General features: G+C 43.5%; 1 protein-coding gene across 1 annotated transcript; it reads left to right on the forward strand.

Annotated features, from left to right (window-relative positions):
- Nucleotides 1-20,610: 20,610 nt before the first annotated feature.
- Nucleotides 20,611-23,518, forward strand: PGCKA1 (PDCD10 and GCKIII kinases associated 1; the record flags this gene model as incomplete). The annotated part of the gene is made up of 2 exons (XM_079920490.1): nt 20,611-20,642; nt 21,678-23,518. The coding sequence occupies 2 exons, from the start codon at nt 20,611-20,613 to the stop codon at nt 22,609-22,611; spliced, it is 966 nt and encodes a 321-aa protein (XP_079776616.1). The 3' UTR covers nt 22,612-23,518.
- Nucleotides 23,519-25,426: the final 1,908 nt, after the last annotated feature.

Raw genomic sequence — 25,426 nt, forward strand, 5'->3', positions numbered from 1 at the left:
TACAGTAGGTCCCTGTTGTTTATCTATTTTATATATAGTAGTCTGGAATTTGGAATCCCAAATTCCAAATCTATCCCTCCCCTCCCTTTCTCCTTTGGTTTGTTTTCTATGTCTGTGAGTCATTTTCTGTTTTGTAAATAAGTTCATTTGTATCATTTTTTTAGATTCCACATATAAGTGATATCATATGATCTTTGTCTGACATTTCACATATAAGCAATATCATATGATATTTGTCTTTCTCTGTCTGGCTTACTTCACTTAGTATGATAATCTCTAGGTCCATCCATGTTGCTGCAAATGGCATTATTTCATTTTTTATGGTTGAATGGTATTCCACTGTATGTACCACATCTTCTTTATCCATTCCTCTTTTGATGGACATTTAGGTTGCTTCCATGTCTTAGCTATTGTAAACAGTGCTGCAATGAGCATTGGGGTGCATGTATCTTTTCGAGTTAGAGTATTCTCCAGATATATGCTCCATGCTGATCACATGGTAACTCTGTTTCTGGTTTTTTAAGGAACCTCCATACTGTTCTCCATGATGGCTGCACCAATTTATGTTCCCACCAACAGTGTAAGAGGGTTCGCTTTTCTCTGCACCCTCTCCTCCACTGAAGTCTTGAACCCCTCAAAGTCATCCACAAGGGTTGGGATCAACTATTTCCACACTCTTGTGTATGTTGATATCTTGACATCTTCCCGTGGATCACAAATGTTCTTAACGGCATCTAGAATGGTGAACCCTTCCCAGACTTTTCAACTGACTGTGCCCAGATCCATCAGAGCAATCACTGTCTATGGGAGTTATAGCAGCCTTTCAAGTCATATTTCTTAAATAATAAGACTAGAAAGTCAAAATTACTTTCTGATCCATGGGCTGCAGAGTGGATGTTGTGTTAGAAGACATGAAAACAACATTAATCTCGTTGTACATCTCCATCAGAGCTCTTGGGTGACCAGGTGCATTGTCAATGAGCAATAATGTTTTGAAAGGAATCTTTTTTCAGAGCAGTAGGTCTCAACAGTGGGCTTAAGATAGTCAGCAAACCATATTGTAAACAGATGTGCTGTCATCCAGGCTTTGTTGTTCCATGTATAGAGCACAGGCAGAGTAGATTGAGCATAACTTTTGAGGGCCCTAGGATTTTCGGAATGGTAAATGAGCATTGGCTTCACCTTAAAGTCACCAGCTGCATTAGCCCATAATAAGGGGGGCAGCCTGTCCTTTGAAGCTTTGGAGCCAAGCATTGGCTGCTCTCTAGCTATGAAAGTCTCAAACGGCATCTTCTTCCACTGTAAGGCTGTTCGTCTATGTTAAAAATCTGGTGTGTAGTGTAGCCACCTTCATTAAGTGTCTTGGCTAGATCTTCTGGATAACTTGCTGCAGCTTCTACATCAGTACTTGCTGCTTCTCCTCGCACTTTTATGTTATGGAGGCGGCTTCTTTCCTAAACCTCACGAACCAGCCTCTGCCAGCTTCAAACTTTTCTTCTGCAGCTTCCTCACCTCTCTCAGCCTTCACAGAATTGAAGAGAATTAGAGCCTTGCCTTGGGTTAGGCTTTGGCTTAAGGGACTGTGGTGGCTGATTTGATCTTCTACTCAATCCACTACAACTTTCTCCATATCAGCAATAAGCCTGTTTCACTTTCTTATCATTCATGTGTTCACTGGAGTAGCATTTTTGATTTCCTTCAAGAACTTTTCCTTTGCATTTACAACTTGGCTAACTGGTGCAGGAAGCCTAGCTTTCAGCCTCTCTGAGCTTCTGGCATGCCTGCCTCACTAAGCTTGATCATTTCTAGCTTTTGATTTAAAGTGAGAGACGTGTGACTCTTCCCTTCACTTGAACACTTAGGGACCACTGCAAGGTTATTAACTGGCCTAATTTCAATATTGCTGTGTCTCAGGGAATGGGGAGGCCTGAAAAGGGGAGAATGGGGAACAGCTGGTTGGTGAAACAGAGCACACAAACATTTATCAATTAAGTTCGCTGTCTCACATGGCTGCGGTTTGTGGCTCTGCAAAACAGTTACAGTAGTAACATCAAAGATCACTGATCACAGGGGCTTCCCTGGTGGCGCAGTGGTTGAGAGTCCGCCTGTCGATGCAGGGGACGCGGGTTCGTGCCCCGGTCTGGGAGGATCCCACGTGCCGCGGAGCGGCTGGGCCCGTGAGCCATGGCCGCTGGGCCTGCGCGTCCGGAGCCTGTGCTCTGCGACGGGAGAGGCCACAGCAGTGAGAGGCCCGTGTACCACAAAAAAAAAAAAAAAAGATCACAGATCACTGTAACAAATATAATAATAATGACATTTGAAATAATGTGAGAATTACCAAAATGTGACACAAAGTGAGCAAATGCTGTTGGAAAAATGGTGCCGATAGACTTGCTCAACGCAGGGTTGCCACAAACCTTCAACTTGTAAAAACAAAACAAAACAGAAAAACATGCAATAGTTACGAAGCACGATAAAACGAGGTGTACCGGGACTTCCCTGGTGGTCCAGTGGTGAAGAATCCACCTTACAATGCGGGGGATACAGGTTCGATCCCTGGTCAGTAAACTAAGATCCCACATGCCGCAGGGCAGCTAAGCCTGCACACCACAACTGCTAAGCTTGCGCGCCTCAACTAGAGAGCCTGCATGCCACACGCTACAGAGCCCACGCACTCTGGAACCCGCACACCACAACTACAGAGCCCACGCATCCTGGAGCCCGTGTGCCACCAACTAGAGAGGGAAAATCCGCATGCCACAACTAGAGAGAAGCCCATGCACTGCAATGAAGAGCACGCGCACTGCAACAGAAGATCCCGTGTGCCACAACTAAGACCCGATGCAGCCAAAAATAAATAAATAAATAATAATAAAAATAAAACGAGGGCTTCCCTGGTGGTGCAGTGGTTGAGAGTCCGCCTGCCGATGCAGGGGACACAGGTTCGTGCCCTGGTCCGGGAAGATCCCACATGCCACGGAGCGGCTGGGCCCGTAAGCCATGGCCACTGAGCCTTCGCGTCCAGAGCCTGTGCTCCACAACGGGAGAGGCCACAGCAGTGAGAGGCCCGCGTACCACAAATAATAATAATAATAATAAAACAAGGTGTACCTACACTGTAATCCAAGGCAGAAAGTGATCAGAGCCGTCCAGTTTCTGTGGAAATTAAAAGAATGGAGTAATTACCTTTAGGTGGGATTTTTTTTAAATCTTCATGGAGCTTTGAAGGAGTTTTGAAGGATCAGTAGAATTCTGCAAAATACCAATGGGCATGGAGGCATGCCAACTGGGGGAAACAATACGTGCAAAGGTATAGAAATAAGAAAAAGTGTATATAGACATGTTTAGAAAACAGTGAGAAATCCAGGTTGGCCGGAAATAGTAGTGGCTAGAGGAGTTTCAGGGATAATCTAGGAAGGCCAATTGGTACCATATTGTGGCAGGTCTTGGATGCCTAGCTGGGGCCATTAATGATTGGTAGGCAATGCAGAGCCAGTTAAGGCTTCTTAAAGGGGAGTGACTTGTTGAGAGCTATTCTTTGCATGCCTGGTTCCATCTCATTCTTTGGGTCCCAGTTTACATGCTCCCTCTTCAAAGTTCCATCCCTCACTCTAAGGAGGTTCTCACCTGCAACTCTGAATTGCCACATCCCGTTGGTTTCCTACAAAACACTTGTAGGAAAGTTGTAATATCTGTCTAGCAACCACGTGGCAAGTTCCAAGTTCTTTAAACACCAGCCAATCCAGAGTATTCACTCTCCCGCACATAGGGCTGTCATTCTGTAGGGCACACAGCATGGTGTCCCATTCACTGCAGTTTAGTGGTGCCTGACACACAGTAGGGGTTGAATTATCTGGTGACTAAATAATACCCCATCCTTTCCTGGCTTCTCTTTGTCACATTCCCTCTGCCTAGAAGGCCCTCCCTCCGCACTTCACCGTCATCATTTTTCTATCTGCCACAGTTCTTCCCATCTTTCTATGAATGCATAGTTCAGGTGCTGTCAGCCCAGTTACACAACCTCCCAATCCTGAACCCCCTCAGCTCTTGTGTTCCTTCGGTGGCGTTATGTGCCACTAATATTTTAGTGATTTGTAACCTAACCTTTTCTTGTCTCCTTGCCCTTCCCAACGGATGGCTAGCTCTCTGAAGGCCTGGATTTTGTCTTTCTTGTATCTTCCTTTTCAAATAATATTTGAGTTGAATTATAAGTACTTGGTAAAAATTAAGAATAACATTCATGTGACATTTGAGCAATGTATTAGATTTTAAGGAATTAGGAAACAGTAAGAAGTAATACTGAGTGAAAAGACATTGCTGACAGAAAATGAAATTGAATTTCCAAAAGGATATAACCATTCTAATGTTATATGATACATTTAAGGCAGAATTCATTATCCCAAAAGGTAGTTTACTTGGAAGTGGGCTAAGAGCATTTCTCTGAAAAGTTTTGTCTATGTATAGTGAATTATTCTAATAATTTTATTGAAATATTATGCATATATTCATTGAAACTTTGATTGTTTGATATGTCTCCAAGAAGTAAATTCCTTGAATTATTTTTCTGCTTAGTTGAAACTTTACCCATCAGAGAAGAGTGTATTGTCATGTAATGTTTATCAACAGCAACAACTAACAATAGCTTCTGGTTATTGAACAATTCCAACATGCCTAGCATGTGATAAGCAGCTTTCCCGTTGTGCCATTTAAATCTCACTATAATATGTTATAGATGCAACACTGACATTTGGGTAAATTGTTCATTGATCATTAATTGAGTATCAGAAGCTGGGCTGCAAACTCAGGCTGGCAAATTTCAAAGCCCTTGGCTGCCTGGGCTAAATGTTCTAGGCCAGGAATTCTTTTCCCGCACATCACTGCCTGGGCCTCTCAGGAAATGCTTTCTGCTGTGGCTTTCAAGATGCAACTTGGCTGTGAAAAGGAGGCAACTTGTAGACCTCAGTTTTCAACTTTCTTTTTTGTTTTTTTCGGTTGCAGGGAGAAGTTAAACTTCTAGAGAAACCTAATGGACGATCTCCACAACAGGTAAGCTGTTCTTTTTTTTGTGCTTTGGGAAGAAAGTCTGTTCTTTCCACTTTCCATTACATTTTATATTATTCGGTCTTCCACTACAGTTCTTATTACCTGAAACATTAAAGCCAGTAGACAGAGCAATCCCCAAAGTCTATTCTTTCTGACTCATTCAGGTTTGAGTAGAATTCTGTTATTTCCTTTTTACTTTTGTTGTTTAGGGGATACAGTTCTAAAACGGGACAAATGGTATGACCATACAAGTCTTCACACTGAAAGGTTTACAATATGGGGCTGAATCAAGAAGGCTGAGTGTTACCTTGTTTGAGCTCAGCTAGAAACGTGCACCTCAGGCCACTCCAAGTTTTCACCATTCCGCACATGCCCAAAAATGACCCCCAAAACACAGCAATTATTCATCTGGGACTTACAGTTAAATTTTAGCCAGTAGATAAATTCACAACTATGGAATCCACAAATGATGAGGACCAATTGTACACCTAAAGCACGTGGATTAACACCTAGTACATAGGAAGCTCTGTGTAAGTTTGCTGTTTTTATCATCATCTTCATTATTCTATGTTATTAAATATCCTGAGGGTCTTAGACACCTTTGAAAAGTTTTAGGCCCGGGGAAATGATAAGATTCAGATTTATGTGACTTAGATCATGTGACTTCCATGTGGCAAATGTATTATTTTAGAAGACACAGGTGGATGCAGGAGACAAGAGGATTTTGCAGTAAATTCAGGTAAGAAAAAAGTGATAATGTTTTAGGACGAGGCAAGGGTGGTGCACACGTAGAGAAAAGAGTGGGCTTACTAAGAAAGAGAGTGTAAGTGGTAGCATCCCCTGGAATGTGGTCCGGAACCCCACCAGCCCCATTATCTGCTCACCTGTGGCCACAAGTCTTCTCCAGTCTTTTCCCAAGATTACTCAGGTGCTCCTTGCCTTATGTAACATGTTACATGACATAGTTTAATCTCATACTTTTAATACTCTATTAGTCATGTATTTGTATGTCTGTCTTCCTTGCTAGACTGTGAACTCTTTTCAGCTCCCTGGAATCGAGTTCAGTACCTGTACGTAATAGGTGCTCAGGGAACACTTGGCGCATGAATGATGGGTGGTGAGCCCTTTAACAAACTGCAGAGATCTCTCCCTCTTTGTGTCCTAGTTACTAGCAGAGTGTCTTGTCCTCAGTTAAGTGCTCAGGGATATTGGAGACCTCAGAACCATGCTCAGTCTTTTCAAGTGCAAAAACTATTTTTACTGTACTTCAAAGAAACATTGGTGACCCAATTCTGCACATATAGGGTTTTCTGCGAACATGGGACAATCTGTTTTTTCTTGTCCTCTGACCAGTCCATGCTTCCAGCCTTGAGTCCAGAAGCACATTTATAAAATAAGGTGGTTGGGTGGTAGGATGTTCTCTAAGATTCGCTGAGGTTTGGGCATCTAGGATACTGGGAATGACCCAGAACTACTTCACTGTAAGCATCCAGCCCTGAGCTGTGCTTGCTTTTAAAGCTATCATTATTTATAGCTTTACAAGACTGTATTATATAAACGTCTCCCCACGTCGCCTCCTCTGCAACTTCCTCATCATTTCCAGAACTTAACTTTTTCTAAATGCTTCAGGTTTCTCCCAGACTTCTCCCACCTCCCAGATAAGGCTGCTTATCAGTGTTGGAGACATACTGTGTGTTGGAGACACGCCTAATTCCCACGCGGTTTCAGGGAGAATTTGGTCAGAACATCACCCATTTCTATTCACAGTGTCTAAAAGTCATTAAGCCAGTGGTTACATAATATTCTCATGGACAATGGCCGTGAAGATGAGAGCAGCCCACATTTACTAAGAACCTACTACTTGCCAGTCATACTTTGCCAAGCCCATCACGTGTGTAAGCCATGTGATTCTCACAGGAACCCTGCACAATTAGATGTTACTGTTTCCCCTGTCTAATGGTTGGCAAAGCTGAGATTCAGAGAAGTTAAGCAGCTTACTCAAGGTCATCCAACTTAGAACAGGCCAGTCCAGATTTTGACTCCACAGCCCACTCCCTTCATTACAATAGACTGTCTTCTGTGTCCTGGATCTTAAAATTCTTCCTCCTCTTCTTCTGAACCCATATATGATTTTATACATGTACTTTGACAGTCCTTCTGTTAACGTGGCCGTAAAAATGAAATCAACCACACACTAATGCAAGAGTGTCTCAGATGTTTTTAAGCAGATTCTCTACTAAAGATTGGTGATGCTGAGCTTCCAATCAGCCAGAGTCAAGATCAGCCCCAAGCTGAGTTGAGATGAGTTTTGTCAGATGATACGGTTACTATGGTGGTCAAGAGTATGAAGGAAGGCGGCCACTGGATCCCACATGAAAAAGACATAGAACTGCACGTGTTAAGTGAAAACACATCATCTTCACTTCAAATTTTTGAAATCCTCTTCTCAAATGCACTCTGTTTGTACCATCTGAAGATTCTCCAAAGTGTACTTGTTCATACTCCCTGAAACTAAAAAACACCCAGAAGGTCATGGCCTGCCCCCCTCTTCAGTTGGGTCTGAATCTTGGTGCTGTGGTCATGTATCCCCGATAATGATCTGGTTTGGTTTGGTGTTCAGTGATATGGTATATTGGTTCATCAGTGAACAAGATTCTACCCAAGTAGTCGAATTCAGGGTAAATACCTAAGCCCGTATCATTGATGATAAATTGTCATTTTAAGTGAGATTGCGTACGTGATTAGTTGAGCTCTCTATGACGTCTCGTTCACTTCAGAGCTGTCTGTGATCATCTGCCTGACTTCCTCAAGGCATACTTCAAAAGCAATTGATAAGCACATGGTGATATCTGGATTACCAACTCTGTCTTAAACTGTTGAATTAGAGACTCACTGAAGGCTTTAGGGGCATATTAAAAATAAACTTCCTGCCACTACATTGATAATGGGGAATGGGTTAATACGGCCAGGTGCCCATGTGAATAATAGGAGCTACCCTTCGTACTTTAGTAGACGTGAGGAACATCGAAACGTATATTAACCGCCGTCACCCACACGCGGGAATGATGTTGAGTACTTTCACGAGATTATGCGAAGGTCCATGTGTCCCCCACACATTCTCCACTGGCGGTTTTAGAATATATATAGGAAGAGTTTAAGAGCTTGGACGGGAAGATAGGAGACTTGTCTGGAAGTTATATTACACAGCAAACAAACTGATTTTGGGTGGGAAAGGGAAGAGAACTTGATGGAGTTGATGGAGGGGCTAAAGTCCCTTCCCCAGCCACTGTGGACACCCCCTCCCATGTCAGGTATGTTACAAGCAGCAACCTATACAATAGATAATACCAATTTTTGCAGAGTCCAGTACTGTTATTGTATATTACTTAATAACTTAGCTAGAAAGCCTTTGACCAGGATATTATTTGTATTAGGCAAGGTCCAGCCAGGAATGGGAACTCTTCCTTTCAGACAGAGGGACGTTATAATCAGTGGATTATGTGGGTATTGGAAGAGCTGGGAAACCAAATGAGATGGTGAGGCAACACAGAGATGGTCGAGGCAGGGAGACATTACCACCCCAGGATGAGACACAGAACCAGATGCTGGGGTAATGGCTGGAGCCATGGTGAGGCACCATGGTTCTATCTGGCACCATGGAGGGTGGGGCTCTTGGGTATCTATTGCTGTGGAGGAGATCTGGCCACTACCAGGATGAACAGCATACTGTCCGAAGTAGAGAGAAAGGGAAACATACCTTGACATCCCCCATCCTCCCCCTCTAGTCTTCCACCAGCACCTTCCACTGGTGGGACTACCCCGATCCAGAGGGCAAGGGTTCGTCAGCATTACGGTGCCTTGAGAAACTGAGTGGGCAAGGGGCAGGGACCAGTCTAAGAGCAGACAGGCAGTGGACCAGCCCAATGTCTTGGGTTTGTTTCATCTATTCCTCAGTTAGTAAACATTTAGGCTGTCCAGATTGACCCCCTATTATTGGACACGTGGTTTATTTTAACTTTTTCCTGTTATAACGCCCATAGAGAAGGATAAAATAACATAAATTAAAAACTGTTAAAAAGCAAATTCTGAAAAACAGACAGAATTTGTAGAAACCTAACAGGATTGTAAACTGCACCAATTGGGAGTGCAATTGGCAGTAATGACTACAGGTATTAGTTTTGGCCAACTTGGTTTGGGCCATATCATCAGTCACCAAAAAGGACCAGTGGTAACTGTAGCCACCTCACTGTTGCCAGGAACTTCCCAAGCCACAAGCGTTCTTAGGGTGTTAGTCCTTCCCCTTTAAGTAGAGCTCACCTAGACCAACCAGCAACGTAGCAAAACAAAGAGGCCTGCCTGCCTTCATTTCCATAAAGCCGTAAAGCAGGAACTCTCAAAGTGTGGTCCCCAGAGGGCAGCATTAGCACCCTGGGAGCTTGTTAGAAATGAGAGTTATTGCCCTCACAGACCCAGGAGGATGTCTTATGGACCCCGTGCCCTCTGCCTCTCAAAGTGCTCACGAGGATCCCCGCCCCTGTCCCCCATACACCCTAGTCTTTATTCAATAATGAGCTGCATCTCATCTGATCCAGACAGGAGCCTACTCCCAGGAGTTTACAGTCCAGAGAATAGGGGCATAGCTTCTCAAACTTTCCCTAGAACTGTTCCCACCAAGAGTACAGGGAGAAGGAACTGGTCTAGAGGGCTGACCATAAGCTACCAACAGAATTTGAAATTTTCTGCAGAGCAGAAATTGAGACACAGAAGTAGAGAAAAAACATGGACACCAAGGGGGGAAAGCGGCGGGGGGTGGGGGTGGGATGAACTGGGAGACTGGGATTGACATGTATACACTGATGTGTATAAAATGGAGGACTAATAAGAACCTGCTGTATAAAAAAATAAATTAAATTAAAAAAATAAATTTATATGAAATTGCAACGAGCTAAAAATATCCAAAAACATCTTTTAAGAAAACAAGATAGAAGAACTTTCTCTGTTATTGCAAACCTAGAGTAATAAGAACAGTGGTTTTGGCAAAAGTAGATCAATGACACAGAATAGAGAGCTTAGTATCAGCACTAAGTATAAATGGAAACTTGACTTTTTACACAAACATTACTGCAGATAAGTGTAAAAAACTCACAAAATTTAAATAAACTTTGCAGGCATAATTGCTATCAATAGTTTTTTAAAGTAAACAACAACAAAAAGATGAATGATAACTCTATTCAACAGCCCTCACGGAATTTCTGTCTTATTCCCTATCTTCTTCTGTTATAGCTACTGTCACGTGCTTATATCAGGTTTTTTTCCCTTCTTTACATTCATTTTCCTCTCTAAAAAAAAAAAAAAAAAAAGCCTTCTGTTTAATTCTAATAATTCATGCAAATTTTGCCTTTTCAAACACAATATTCTGAATTTATTTTAAATCAAAAATAATGAGCTTCCTCCACAAAAACTTTCAAATTGGGCCATACTTATTTTATAGCTTATCTTTACCTCCTAATTCATGGCCACTTACCCTCATCCAGAAGATGGGGCCCCAAGACCAGCTCACACCATGGGCAGCCCACGGGGCCTGGGGTAGCACAAGGATGGCCATAGGGAAGGAGCAGTGAAACGGGCAGGCCCAGCAGCATCAGAGCTAACACGGGAGAAACTGAACCCCTCCACAGCTCCTTCCTCCTGAAGCCTCTTCCACAGAATTATTGTCCAGAAAGACAGATCGCATTTGTGTGAAAAGAGGTGTCTATAGAATTGCCAGAGTTTTTTGACCCCGCCATGGTCTGGCCAGACTACAGAATAAATCCCATGCCCAGCCAGAGCTGGAGGAAGCCCTGCCGTAAGGTGGTGCTATGGCCACCAGGACTTAACACAATAATTGTCTGAATGTTTACCACATCACGTACTCCCTAACTTCACCACCTGGCAAAGCACCTACACTATTTGTGCCTTTAATTCTGTGTCTGAGGCCTTTCCCATACCAAGTCCTTCCCTTGAAATTAAATTAAATAACCACTATATACTGCCATCTGGTGGCCAATAGATGAAACCACACCTATGAAATTCTATCAGAGCCCAAATCAAGAGGATCCAGTTCCCTTTTGCAAAAGCTAATGGATCACAAGCTGCTGCTTATTGTGTAAAGCAGTGGACTCAGAAAACAACAAAACCTACAAGAGGTATTATATTAATATAATATGAAATATATAAATATTATATAATTAATATATAATCAGGAAGTATTAATAATGAAAACAATAACAACAGCATTAATAATAGCCACACTATACCACTTTCAACTTTTATGTCCATTTACTTATCTATAAAATACTGGCTCCCAACCTTTGTGCAGTGTTGGTGGGAATGTAAATTGGTGCAGCCACTATGGAAAACGGTATGGAAGATCCTCAAAAAATTAAAAATAGAGCTACCATATGACCCAGCAATTCCACTCCAGGGTGTATATCCAAAAAAGAAAATAAAACACTAATTCGAAAAGATCTATGCATCCCAGTGTTCACAGTGGCACTGTTTACAATAGCCAAGATATGGAAACAACCTAAGTGTCCATCAACAGAAGAATGGATAAAGAAGGTGTGATATACATAATGGAATATTATTCAGCCATAAAAAAGAATGAAATTTACATTTACCCATTTACAACAACATGGATGGATGTAGAGAGTATGATGCTTAGTGAAAGAAGTCAGAGAAAGACAAATACTGATATATAAATATGATATCATATGACATATCATATGACAAATGTGATATATATGATGTCATATATATGTGGAATCTAAAAAATAAAACAAATGAATATAGCAAAACAGAAACAGACTCACAGATACAGAAAACAAACTAGTGGTTACCAGTGGGGAGAAGGAAGGGGGGAGGGGCAAGACAATGGTATGGGATTAAAACTATTATGTATAAAATAGATAAGCAATGAGGATCTATTGTACAGCACAGGGAACTATAACCATTATTTTGTGATAACTTTAAATGGAGTACAATCTATAAAATATTGAATCACTATACTGTACACCTGAAGCTAATGTAATATTGCAAATCAACTACTCTTCAATTAAAAAAATAATAGGGCATTCCCTAGTGGTCCAGTGGTTGGGACTCAGTGCTTTCACTGCCGTGTCCCGGGTTCAATCCCTGGTCAGGGAACTAAGATCCCACAGGCCACGCAGTTCGGCCAAAATAATAATAATAATAATTACTGGTTTCCACCTTAAAAGATTATTGTAAAGTAATAATCTAAGATTCATTCAATTCAATTCATTCAATCTTAAATTTCATTTGAGAAATGAAATTTCTTAAAACAGTACTTGATGCATATTAAACACTCAAATGTTAACTCCTTGTAATCATTAATAAGTACTGGCAGGATGCCAAACATTACAGTAAATGCCATACATACTTTTATCTCATTTAAATTTCAAAACAATCCTGATAAGCAGGAACTGTTATTATTCCCATTTTGCAGATTAGACAGCTAAAGGTCACAGAGGCTAAGAAATTTGCCTAGAGGTCACAAAGCTAATAAATGGTGGAGGTAGAATTGGAACCCACAACTCTGGCCCTAAATTATTCATTTAACCGCTGTGCTGACTTGCTGGTGTGATAAATCTTCTCAGATGCTTCTACATCCCGCCTCATGCACATACCCCAGCCCTGCCCCCCCCCCCACACACACACTCCCCCAGCACATCCCAGTGAAGGAGGTCCAGCAGGTGTACCTCCTCCTCCCTCAGAGTCCCCCTGACCTGAGTCCTCGCCCCTCCCAGGGAAGTTGCTGTTACACACACTCTCCCCATCTCAAGGCTCCAGGGCGTTGGTCAGCAGGACCCTATGGCAAAGAAGCCAAGGAGACATTTTCAAAGAGCTGCAGACCTAAGGGAATGAGATGAGAACTTGGGGCCTGAAGGAAGGAAACAGGAGGAGAAGCTCTGTGCATTCAGTCAGGATCATGGGTTGGGGTGACTGTGGACTTGGGACCCAAACGCAGCCCATCAGTATTGGGATGGGGTAGTTCACACACCACTGAGCAGAGCTCCCCACCTGCAAAACGGTGATATTGGTGCCTGCCTTGTCTCGGTGTTCAATGATAACGGTGTGTGAGCCGAGTCAGAGAGAGGGTCATGAGGGGAGGAGCCTTCCTTCGCTGATTCACCATTTCAATTGTTAGATTTGGAAGAGAGCTTTGATGTCATGGACTCATTGGGCAGATAAAGAAACTGAGGAATCAGGAGGTTACACAGCTTTCCCACATCCACATGGTTGATGATGAAGCCACTGCTGGAAAGTGGATTTCTCACACCTGGCACAGACTTTGCCTGGCTGAGTTCACCAAAACACCAACCACCACCTGGCAATAATTAGTTTGGGGCGTAAAACCCCTCCTGATAATTAGACTGTCATGACAGTTGTTTTTCCCAAAGTTCCACAGAACACAAGTTCTGTTGGTTGTTAATATTTTATGGGGAAAAAAAAAAGGCTCTGTGGTCAAATAATTTTGGAAACTACTGAGTTAAACAAGGTGAAATCGTTCTTTTTTATAACTATGAATGTGTTCATCTTTCATCTCTGCTGTTTCCAAACCTGTTTGACCAGGGAACCCTTTGGCAGGGGTTTGAACACACCTCTGCACAAATATTCCATCAAACCCAGTCCTAAGTGATGCTGATACACATATGGTAGCACACTGACTGTTGGGAGTGCATCAAATGAACTATTTGATGGTGCTGATAATAACCGTCTTCTTATAGTCTTTCCAGTTCTCCAAAATCACTGAAGTTCAACCTCTTTAGGAGAAAAGGGAACACACCAGAAAATTTTGTCCCAGAGAGTTTTCAAAGCCTTCCCAGAAAGGAGGATATGATTCTGCTGAGGAAAGAGATTGAGTAGTAGTCAAGAATTATCTTCTTGTCCTTTTTCCACTGTAGATTCAATACTGTCTATGGAGTTGGGCAGGCAGTCTTTAATTTCTTTTATAAAGCACCTGGTGGTCTCTTCAGTGTGTGGTAGTTATTTTTATCCCATCCTCTTGAGTCTAAGAGGTCAGTACCCAGAAGTGACTCACTACATATTTTTCAACTTTACCTGCTGGCCAGATTAAGGTGAAATCCTGGACTGTTTTCTAAACACTGGCAAGTTGGTTTTTCAAAACGGAGTTGAAATTTAAGTGTTTAATTTTATTATGTCTCTTCCAAACACTCCAACTTCTATCAACTCAAACCACTTGCCAGAAGCTGCTCTGAAAACTCATTCATTGACTAGAGCCCTCGAAGCAGGTTGTCCTTGACCCTTGGAATTACATAACTGTAATTCCCAAGCTGGGAAGAGGACCCACGGTTCCTCCCATCTCTCTCAGTTCGTGTCATGCACTTGGCTTTTGGTTTTGGACCACTGGGTGGAGTGAGATTTGATCATGGAAAAGGTAGACCTTCTACTGGAATAATTTATAAAAGCTCATACTCAGGCTTCCCTGGTGGCGCAGTGGTTGAGAGTCTGCCTGCCGATGCAGGGGACGCGGGTTCGTGCCCCGGTCCGGGAGGATCCCACATGCCGCGGAGAGGCTGGGCCCGTGAGCCATGGCCGCTGAGCCTGCGAGTCCGGAGCCTGTGCTCCACAACGGGAGAGGCCACGACAGTGAGAGTCCCGTGTACCGCAAAAAAAAAAAAAAAAAAAAGCTCATACTCACCATTCATTCATTCACACCTGTCACTCACCAATCATTCCTTTATTTGAATAACAGGTGTGACGTGCTCCAGGCAAGCTGGATGCTGCCCTGGATTAGGCATTGCCTGCGAGGGGCTTGTGTTCAGTAAGGGAGGCCGACAGCTGATGAACAGCAATGCCCTAGACTGTAAGTCCCCTTCTGAGATGGGGCAGCCCAAGGACAGGAAGCATCTTTGCCTTCAGTGTTCTAGTGCCTGGGGCTGGATATTGAGGAAAGGTCTTTAGTACATACTCAGAATGACAGCTAAATCCAGAAAGGCCCGTGGGCTTTTGATGAGCTCCTTTCCTTTTCTCCATGTGCTTCCTTATAGGGAATAGCTTAGTAGCAATGGTTTCCTGTAGGTAATGGGTCCTAGCCCGGAGACAAGCGGAACAAGAACAGACATCAGATTAGTGGTTTTTTTTTTTAAACTTCCCACTATTTTTTTTCCTTTTAACTTTTGGTTTTGACATCATATCAGACTTACTAAAAAGTTGCAAGAAAAGTACAAAGGACCCTCATAAAGTCACAGTCCCCAAATGTCAGCATTTGCTTTATTTTTCTCTCTTTCTCTACACATGCACACACAATCTTTTTCCTGAATCATTTTAATAAGTTACAGGTACCATGCCCTTCTACTCCTAAATACTTTACTCTGAATTTCCTAAGAACGAGGGCATGCTTTTATATAACTCCAGACCAATAATCAAGATCAGGACATTTACATTGGTTTAATACTACTACCTAATCTACAGACCTATTCAGATTTCACCAGTTGTGTCAATAATGACCTCTTAAAAAAGATCATGATTGCATTTGGTTGTCGTGTCTCGTCCATGTCCTTTAATCTGGAATAGTTCTTTAGTCTGTCTTTGTTTTTCATAAAGTTACATTTCTTTAAAGAGTACAGACCAGTTGTTTTGCAGAATAGCCCATAATTTGGGTTTGACGTTGCCTCCTGCTTCAATCCAGATTATACTCTTTTGGTAGAAAAACCACAGAAGTGACTCCAAGTTCTCAGTGCATCACATCCAAGGCTGCCGGCTAGTCTCGTTACTCACGATGTTAACCCTTGATTATTTGATTTAGGTGCTGTGAACCAGGTTTCTCCACTGTGAGGATACTGTTTTACCCCTAAGCGTGTGGTGGGGAGCTACTTTGAGACTAAATATCCCATTCTCCTCAAGTTTTCACCCGCTGGTCTCAGCATCTGTTGATGATTCTTGCTTACCTCAACTGTTCCTGTGATGGTTGTCAAATGGTGATTTCTCTAGTTCCATTATTCCTTGTATGTTTGTTAGCTGACTGTCTACTTGTAAGTCAGAGCTTTCCCCTTTTTAGATTTATATCCTAAGGATTCATAGACCCTTGTTTTATTCAATGCATTATAATCCTTTATGTTAGTATTTATTCTCATGTTCATGTTGTTCTGTATTTGGCCAGTAGAACCCCTGCCAGCTGGTCCTGTGTCCATTTGACCTGTCCGTGTCATTCTTTAAGATCATCACAATCAGAGGCAGCCCTTTCCGGCTGGGTTGAGCCTTTTTCTATATTCCTTGACTTCCTGATGGATACTCAGTCAAATTCTCTGTCTGGTTGCAAAACTCCTGCCTCCCCCCAGTCTCCCCATTTCTCCCCACCTTCATCACTAACTCCCTTGTGAAACCAGATTTTCCTGCAAGGGGACTTGACTAGTAACTGATGGCGCTTTAGCGTGCCCGTCTTCAAACACAGTACTGTGTAATTTCAACACGGAACACAGGACAAGAGTCAACGTCCAACACAGGAGTCCAGGAGCAGGCAGGCGCCAGCAGTGGGTGGACACACCATCCTAACGGTGTTTGCTTTTCTCCTGTGCAAACCAGATGACGGTTGCGAAGGCTTTGCCTTTTGCTTCTCTGTTGCTCTTTTCCACTCCAAAGAGAAAGCAAATTCTGATTCTGCTCCATAATAAAGGGCCCCAGACAACTGAGTTCTCACCTTTAAGCCAGATGTTGTCAAAGTGAGGTGGGAGAGAAAGAGACAGACTGCCCGTTTTGAATTCGGTTTTACTTCAGAAGAGCATATATCTTTCTCCCCATGTCCGTGTGCCACGCTGGACCTGGAGTATTTCCTTTTTGCACCTGGAGATGGGAGACCTCCTCGCCAAAAGCAAGATGTGGTGTGGCAGGGACACATGAAAAGAGAAACAGATCAGGTTTGATGTTAGGAATCATCATAGAAACAAGAATCACTGTAGACACAGGCGGGCAGGGGTTGGGTGTAAATGCATTAGTCCCCACCCTTTTCGTCAGCGGTCACTCAACCTTGGACGTTGGAGCCTATCTCACTGAGAGAAGGAATGTCGCTGGGGAAGGAAAACACAGTGTGGTGAGAGAGGGCAGGACCTCTAACCAGGAAGAGGCTGCCTCCACTGGGCTGGGGAGAGAGAGGCACAGAGCGTGGCCCTGGGTACGGGACCAGGTCTGTAGGAACCCCAGGGGGTGCACCCTAAAGGGAGGCAGCGGGGGGTGGGGGGGACTGTAAACTTGACTTGAAAGGGGAGAGTCATCAAAACACCTTTTATAACTACATGGCTTTGAAGAAAAATACAGATCCTGTGGTTTTCCAGGGAAAGGGGCGAGTGGTGAAAGCCACAGATGACATGTCGGTTCTCCTAGAAACAGGGAAGCAGAGGCTCTGGAGTTGGGCTCTTAAATCTCAGCAGTAATCTCACTTCCGGGCACGTTGCTTGTGTGGCCACAGCGCCAGCAGCAGAGGGTGGGGACAGCCAGCCAGCCTGGCGAGGGTGCCTCAGGGTCAGGATGACCTTGATCAGCCTCAGAGACGCTGGGAAAGCCAGGTGTCGCTCAAGACAAGCCTCTTTCGTTCTTTCTTCTTTCCAGAAGAAAACCTTCCCTACCTACGACTCTGGAACCCACCTGCCTGACATTTTTCAGTAATTCACATCTCACGATTGCTTCAATTACATCATTAAGACCTGTAGTCTGCCCCTCTCTCAAACACTCCAAAGCCCTTTTTTTCTTTTCTTTGACTTTTTTTCTTGCCTCCTATCCTCCTGACTTTTTAAAAACAGATTCCAAGATAAACAAAGGTACTGCAAGCATGGAAACGCCAGATTTTGAGGGCTCAAGTGGGGAGGGGAGGGGCTGATGGTGGGGAGGAAGCGCACAGTGGGCTCTTGAACCTGTTATCCAGCTGATATATAAATTATTTGCAGCAAATGGACATAAGTGGGGAGCAGAGGATGGAAACAAAATCCTGGGCTTGGAAAATGGGGTAATTTCATTGAGAGTGCATTGAAAAAGGAAAAGGTTGTACACATATCGCTGGCTAAGCCACCAGTGATTTCTCTCTCTGTGGAATTCTTGTTGCACTTGGGGTGCGCGTCTTTCAGTTGGCGCCACAGTTGATAGAAATATACCATTTGGCCCTTATTCTGGAAACAAGTATTACTTGGTATTGTTAATGCTCTTGTTTGTATGTGTGTGTACGTCATGACAACTAGATTCTTTCTTTCTTAGGTGCAAAGCTTCCGTCTTTTTTTTTTAAGCATGCTGTATCTAGACAAAGCTGAGTAATAAGTATATGCTTATTATGAATATTAACTCATATAATCTCCAACAATGCTATGTGGTAGATGCGTCATTATCCCCATTTACAGATGAAATAGCTGAGGCCCAAAGTTACACGGCAGAGCTGGGACCTGACCCAAATAATCCAGGCAATCTCCCCATCTCAAATCTGTAATCACATCTGCAAAGACTTTCTTTCTTGATCACACGAGGTAACAGTCACAAGTTCCAGAGATTAGAATGTGGATGTTGGATATCTTTATGTATGTGTGTGTGGGTGGGGGGGTGTAAATCTAGTTTCCTCTAACCAACCAACTAGTCTATACTTCTTAAAAGGCACCAGTAATTTTCTCTGTGGTTAAAGGCTTATGAAGTAGCATCCTGGGAAATTCATGCATGATTGAAAAGAAGGAGAGAGAACAGAGGAAGCAGTGACACAGCTGACGATGAGCGATCCCTCTCTCTCCCTAGTACATGCATCTCATGGAGACAAAGGGACTAGGGCTTAAGATTCTGTCACTGGCTTGTCTTCTTAAAGGTTGTAGCTGTTAGAGATGGAAGATGACTTAAAGTTTCTTCCATACTAATTTTTAGGATTTTCAGAAAAGACCAGAACAGTGTGGTCAGTTTTACATGAAGAGAAGGTTTTATTCAGAGGGCAATCATGAGGGGAAAATGCAACTTGGGAGAGGCCAGGGGACAGAGGGCAGGTGGGAAATGAAAGAAGCAAAGACATGAGTCCATCTGCCACCAGCAAGCCCGAAGGGGCGTGTCCTTGAACTGCCAGAGAGTGGAGTCCATGGATCGTAGCCAGGATGGGACTCGTGGTGGGAAAAGCAAAACAGAAGCAGTTTAGTCCAAGTAAAGCTTGTGATGATCCCTCCAGCTCTAATCTCCTCAGGTCTGTAACATGGAACGTAGAGATCAGCTGCCGTACCCTGACATCTTTTAATGCTGAGTAGCTAATCCCCTGCCGCGGAAACCTCTCCACTCTCTTACACCATCTGCTGCTGCACGTGGGCTGCACCCCGGTTAAGCCCACGTCCCCTGTGGAAGGCAATGGAAGAGAAAACGCACAGGTCCTTTTCAGTCCCATCTTTCTCTCCCTAACATTCGTCAACCTGTTTTTTCCTCATTTGCAAAGTGGAGATGGCATAACTCCCAGGGCTGGGGAAAGGTCTGGCACAAGAGACAAGTGTAAATAAATGTTTGAGAACTCTGAATCTGTGATTTTAGATACGTGAAGGTATTCCGGGTAACCAGTGCCCTCCCTGAATCGCGTTATCCTTTTGCCAAAAATTGTAACTCTACTAACTTTGAGTGTATCTAGGAAAGAAAAAGCAAACTTAATTCCTATTAAAATGTCATTCAGCCTCCCCGGCCCAGTCCAGGCCGAGAGCGCCCGCCTGCTGCTTCCGCTCTCCGCGCAAGCGCCCGAAGCTCGGCCGGAGAGCGGCGGAGCCGCCGGCGGGGCCGGGAGAGGAGCGGGCGCCGCTGGCCGGGAAGGTGCTGGAGGCCACGGTCCGCGTGTTGAAGGTGCAGCTCCCCGCGTTATCTTAAGCAGCTCCCAGTCCCCGAGAGCATTACCAGGATCGCCCGGCTCACAGTTTCAGAATGGCTTTGATTATTGCCTTTCCTCGGTGTACTTGCACTACCTTGCGGTTCGTCCATTCCTCCCGAAGAAAAAGCAGCAGAAGGATAACTTGATTAATCTTACAATACAAAAGGAAAATCCCAAAGTGGTGAATGAAATAACCATTGAAGATTTGTGTCTTACTAAAGCAGCTAATTGTAGGTGTTGGCGTTCTAAGACGTTTCCTGCCTGTGATGGTTCACACGATAAACACAACAAATTGACTGGAGATAATGTGGGTCCACTAATACTGAAGAAGTATAATAGTAATGAATTAGGATGGAATTCAATTCTGTGCTGTAAAATCTTATAACAGTATTTTTCCATTCTTTGTTTATAGAAGATCTTTCAAATGGTAGTCTTAAGTATTGCTACTGGTTGAATAATTATTTCTGCCAATTTATTTTACACTACTGTTTATATTTGACACTTTGTATATTCAGTCATTTATATAGAATTAAATCGTGCAACACTTTCACTCTGATTTCAAAGAATTAATGTATCTTCCTACAATAAAACGAACACTTTTTATTTTAAAAATAAAATAAAATAAAATGTCCTTCACTCTGTTCTCTCCTTTTTATGCCTTTTTTTCCAGATGATAACAAAAAGCAATCCAGATGGGGTGCAGGTGCTGTAAAATGCTACAAAGGTAACATTGAACAAAACGTCCCATCCGAATGGAGGAATTTGTGATTACTATGCAAGCACTTTAAACACCCTGCATGGGTTCAATGCATTCACCCAGCTTGGGGCATGACCACCATTGCCAGGAAATTAAGAGTTTGGAACCACTTTAATGTCATTTAAAAGAACACGAGGCCTGGATTTTTAAACATTTTTTGCGCAATGCTCAGAGTGTGTTGGGAACGCTGTCTTTCTCTGAGGCTGAATTTGGTTTGGGTTGAATTTACATTCCTCCAGAGAGCTTCAATGCAAAGAAAGTTTGAGTTTTTGAAGATGCCTGAAATGGCATCACTGAAAACACCCCAGTCACATATGTGCTTTCAATTTTGTCCAGATTCTATTTCATAAAAATTTGGGCAACATGAATATAATTCTGTATAAAATAAAGGGGAAAAATTAACTGATGATTTTGCTTCCTTGACAAAACTATCTTTATTATGTTAGTTCTGTTCCGTATCTATATCTATCTATATATAGATCTATATATAGATAGATATAGGTATATACACACACACACACCTACCTACATATATAAGTTTTATTCCACTATAATTATAATCTGATGTTAGGCTCTATTCAAAAAAATATTTATTGTAAGTATCTTTCCTGCTAGTCCAGACTTCATATTTTAATTACTACATAATATTCCATTGAGGGGTTGAACCATCAGTTCTTAACCAGTTATTTTCCTGTTGTTGGATATTTGTTTTATTTATTTACATTTTTTGTTTGTTTTTCAATTTCATGACCCACTTTGTTCTGTAACTTCTTCCTGCCCTTTTTTGAATCCCTTCTTAAGATCTATTTCCAGTTGGTAGAACATTTTTATACCAACTATATATATTTAATGAGGCACACATATAGACTTAAAAGAGTAATCATGGAAATTTATAGGAATTGTAGAAAACAGCAGAGCCTGTAGTAGATATATTAATAATGAAAGTTAGTTATTAATAAAGTTAATACTTAACCCGACTGGTCTCCCTTCTTCTCACCCCAGCTATCTCTTGGATCCAGTTCAAGTGCCCTCCCCTGGTTATGTCAACGAAGTAAACAGCTGCAAGTTAGATGAAGACGATGCCGTTAAGTTAAAAGGCAAACAGAGCCGCGAAGTGCTGGTACACAAGGATGACCCTCCGAGCGAGAGCTCCAAGAGGACCACGAGCAGGTACCAAACGGCTGCGCTGCAGGAGCCCTGCGGGCCGCCCCAAGGACCGCTTCTCCCGGGGGACACGGCCGGGGGACCCTGCGCTGAGAAGACTGGCGGGGCCGTCAATGGCCTCGGCCCCGCTGCTGCCCTGCAGCTCGCTGGCGATCCCGGGTGCCCCCAGGGGGACAGGGGCTCCTGGGCCAGTGCCACAAACAAGGGTCACACGACTCGGCCCTTCCTTGGAGGAGGAAGCGCCAGGCAACCGGACTGCGTGCTGCTGGCTTCAGGAGAGACCCGTGTCATCGGAAACGGCGACTCCAGCGCGTCTTGCGCGGCAGGGCATCCCGCCTGGGAAATCCCAGACCACGTCCTCCAGATACCCGCCCCCGATTACCCTCAGCTGTGGGGCTCAGCCGACGACGACGCACATCACGTTGATCGCGAAGAAAAGGACTGCCTTTTCAAGAGCCACACAGAGGAGGAGCCCGGGCAGGGCGCTTCCCCCGGGGCGGGGGAGCGTGGTTTGAATATGCCCTTCTCGGTGAAGAGAAGCTGGGATTCGTTAAACGAGGCCGTGGCAACTGAAGTTCTAAGTGTATACTTTAAAGAAGAGGATCCTGCACAGGACGTACCTGTGGTCGATTCGAGAAACGGGTGGGAGGAGACCCAGGGCTCCCCTGGAGATGCGAGTGGGGAGACGGTGGATGAAGACGCAGAGGTGGCCGAAGCCCTGGCCGCTTTAGAGGCAGCTACTGCGGGAGAAGATGTGGACGAGGCAGAGTAGGGGAGCGGCTTTGCGCCGGCAAGGAAGCCAGCGTTGCGCTGGGCGTATGGGGCTGGGTTTGCTCCTTAGACACAGAGCTGATGACCGCAGCGCGGATGGGTGCAGCCTTACCGGTGGTTGACACCCAGCAGCTGTTCTGATGGCTGTGAGCGCCTGGGCCACACCGCTTGTTAAACATGGAGAGTACCACCGTCTAGATGGGCTAAAACTCGAGACACGAGAATAAAAGTCAGAGTGGGCCACAGTGCTCGTGTCCACAGCGCATGCAGACATTAAACAGCCTGCTCGGCACCCCGCACGACTCCCCCAGAACATCTGGTGCAGATGTCCCTGAGGATGCGCTGACGTCCCAGCGCTTAATCCCAAGGGCTTAAGGTTCACAGAACATTCTGTTTGACTCTAAATTCTCTATCTTGCTTTTGAGAGCCAAACGTTATACCCAACCCGAGAAAGGTAACTACCCCCACCTAAAGTGCCTAATGTATGGTTTACCTTCAGGGACAATCACCCAGGGAACTAATAACTAACCACTTGTTGGACCGGGGGTGAAGCTCAGCAGCTTCCAGGGTGGAGCACGAGCCGCCCGTAAACACATGGTTAGTCATTAGCTGTGATATCAGGACACCTTGACCTTAATTTTTTTACATTATTACTTTTTAATCTCCTGTGGGATTGGGGAGTCTGGTCCAAATAATTATTTAAACTGCTTGTGTCAAATTCAGGTTTTCATGAGATTTGGAACAGCAAAGAGATAGATGGAGTGTTTTGTGCCATGTTAATGTCTGATTGTGATTAAAATATAGCAACATATGTGTCTGTGTGTCTTAACTCAAAAGTGCTTCTAATTTTCCCAGACTGAGCATGAGTGACCCTTGATGTGTCTTTCAATTTAAACAGCTAGACTATTAAATTACAGATGAAGAGGAGACTAGGTTGGTTTGCCAAGAATGGCTTTGACTCTCTGTCCCTGTAGTTCAAACTCTTGACACCATGATTACCTGTGCAGATCTGACCTTTAGGATGAATAGCCCTCTCTGGGTTTCAGCCTTCTAATTTATAAACAAGGACAGCCATTTAGACATGGCCTGATGGAGAATTTAGAGGATGGTCAAGAGTATTTAGAAAAATACCAACATGGAGGATGCTTTATTATGGTGTTTCATAACACAGGCTCTGAAATCTGACCTTGGTTGGATTTCCAGCTTTGCATGTGACCTTGGGCAAGGAATGTATCCCTTCTATTTGCCCATTAATTAAGTGAGAATAATAATATGTATTTCTAGAGATTGTCATAATGTCATCGCTCCATTTTGGTAATTATTTAACATAAACATGATTTCTGAGCCTAACAGACTGACATTTCCCTGGGTTTGCTTGATGGCAAGCCACCTCTACATACAAGGTCACTCAGAGCTTTTAAAGGCTAAACTGTTGGCATCGCTAATTGCGTTGTTGGTTTACTGTTCTGTTTAGTACACCAGATGCTTAATATTTCAAAGTGGTTCCTTCAACAATTTCCTAAGTGTACCTGTTGGGATCAGGTCCAGCTGCATGTGATAAATGTCTTATAAAAATAGAGATTTATTTACCTTTTATGTAAAAGAAGTCTGGAGGTAGCAGTCCAGGCTGGTAGAGGATGCCATGGTATCAGCGACTTATGTTCCTTCTATCATTTGGCTTCCGTCTCAAGGTTACTGCGTGGTCCACAACGGCTGCTGGGGTTCCAGTCACTCATTTGCTTTCCATGCAGGAAAAAGAATAACAGGTCAGAAGATCTCACTCCCTCTCTGTTAAGGACCTTCTAGAAGTGTAATTCAACCTTTCCACTTGTTTCTCATTGGTCAACATCTGGTTACTTGGTCACATCCAGCTGCCAGAAAGGCTAGGAAGACTTACCTTTCTAGCTATGAGCATGGCTTTCCCAACTAAATTCAGGATTCAGTTACGGGGAAGGGGGAGAATGGACGCTGAGTTATGAGATGGTCTGCTTACAGTCTGCCACACCAGGTCCTCAAAACACAAAAGCCCGGGATAGAGCTGATTTGAAAGAGATTGAAAGATATTTACAGTTAGTGTGACAAAGGAGGAGTCTGAACCTTTGGTCCAAGGAGGACTGGACAGCTACAGCCTTCCCAGCTTCCCATGGGTATCTCCAAAACAGAAGGATGAAAGAAGAAAAATCGGACAAGGAAAGGGGAAAGTGAGGTATTCCTGCAGACAAGTCTCTTTCCCTGGCACAGAAACACACTTCTGCATTTACATGTTTACCTAATTTTACATTTTAGGACGGCTACAGAGAGTTCACCATGATTAAAAACTCTCGACTTTTAAAGATTCTTTATATATATTTAGAAAATTCTTTATATAAAGAATATAAAGATTCTTTATATTCTTTATATGTGAATAACTGCTTCAAAAAGGTTAACAGAATTTCATGTGTTTTGTTAAAAGCAGCCCTGGCCCCAATATCCAGGCTCCACTAAAGGACATCAGGGCAAATGTCAGAATCTTTAGGTTGAGAAGAAACTCCACATTTTAGCTTTTTCCCCGCAGCTTGTCTAGCAGCTGAGAATCCTGCTCTGTGCAATGTCTTCTTTCTGCAACCTGGTCCCACCCCTTATCAAAAGTGGTGCTGCTGGTAGTGCTGCTTTTCAAACATTCTGGACAGTCTGACAGCATAGATGCACTCTGAATGTAAGGCACTGGCTGTGATTAGAAGTGGACATCACAATCCAGAAAGGAGGAGATATATGTATATGTATAGCTGATTCATTTTGCTGTGCCGTATAAACTAACACAATATTGTACACCAACT

The sequence above is a fragment of the Stenella coeruleoalba genome (genome assembly GCF_951394435.1).
Source record: "Stenella coeruleoalba genome assembly, chromosome: 4".
Lineage (NCBI taxonomy): Eukaryota > Metazoa > Chordata > Mammalia > Artiodactyla > Delphinidae > Stenella > Stenella coeruleoalba.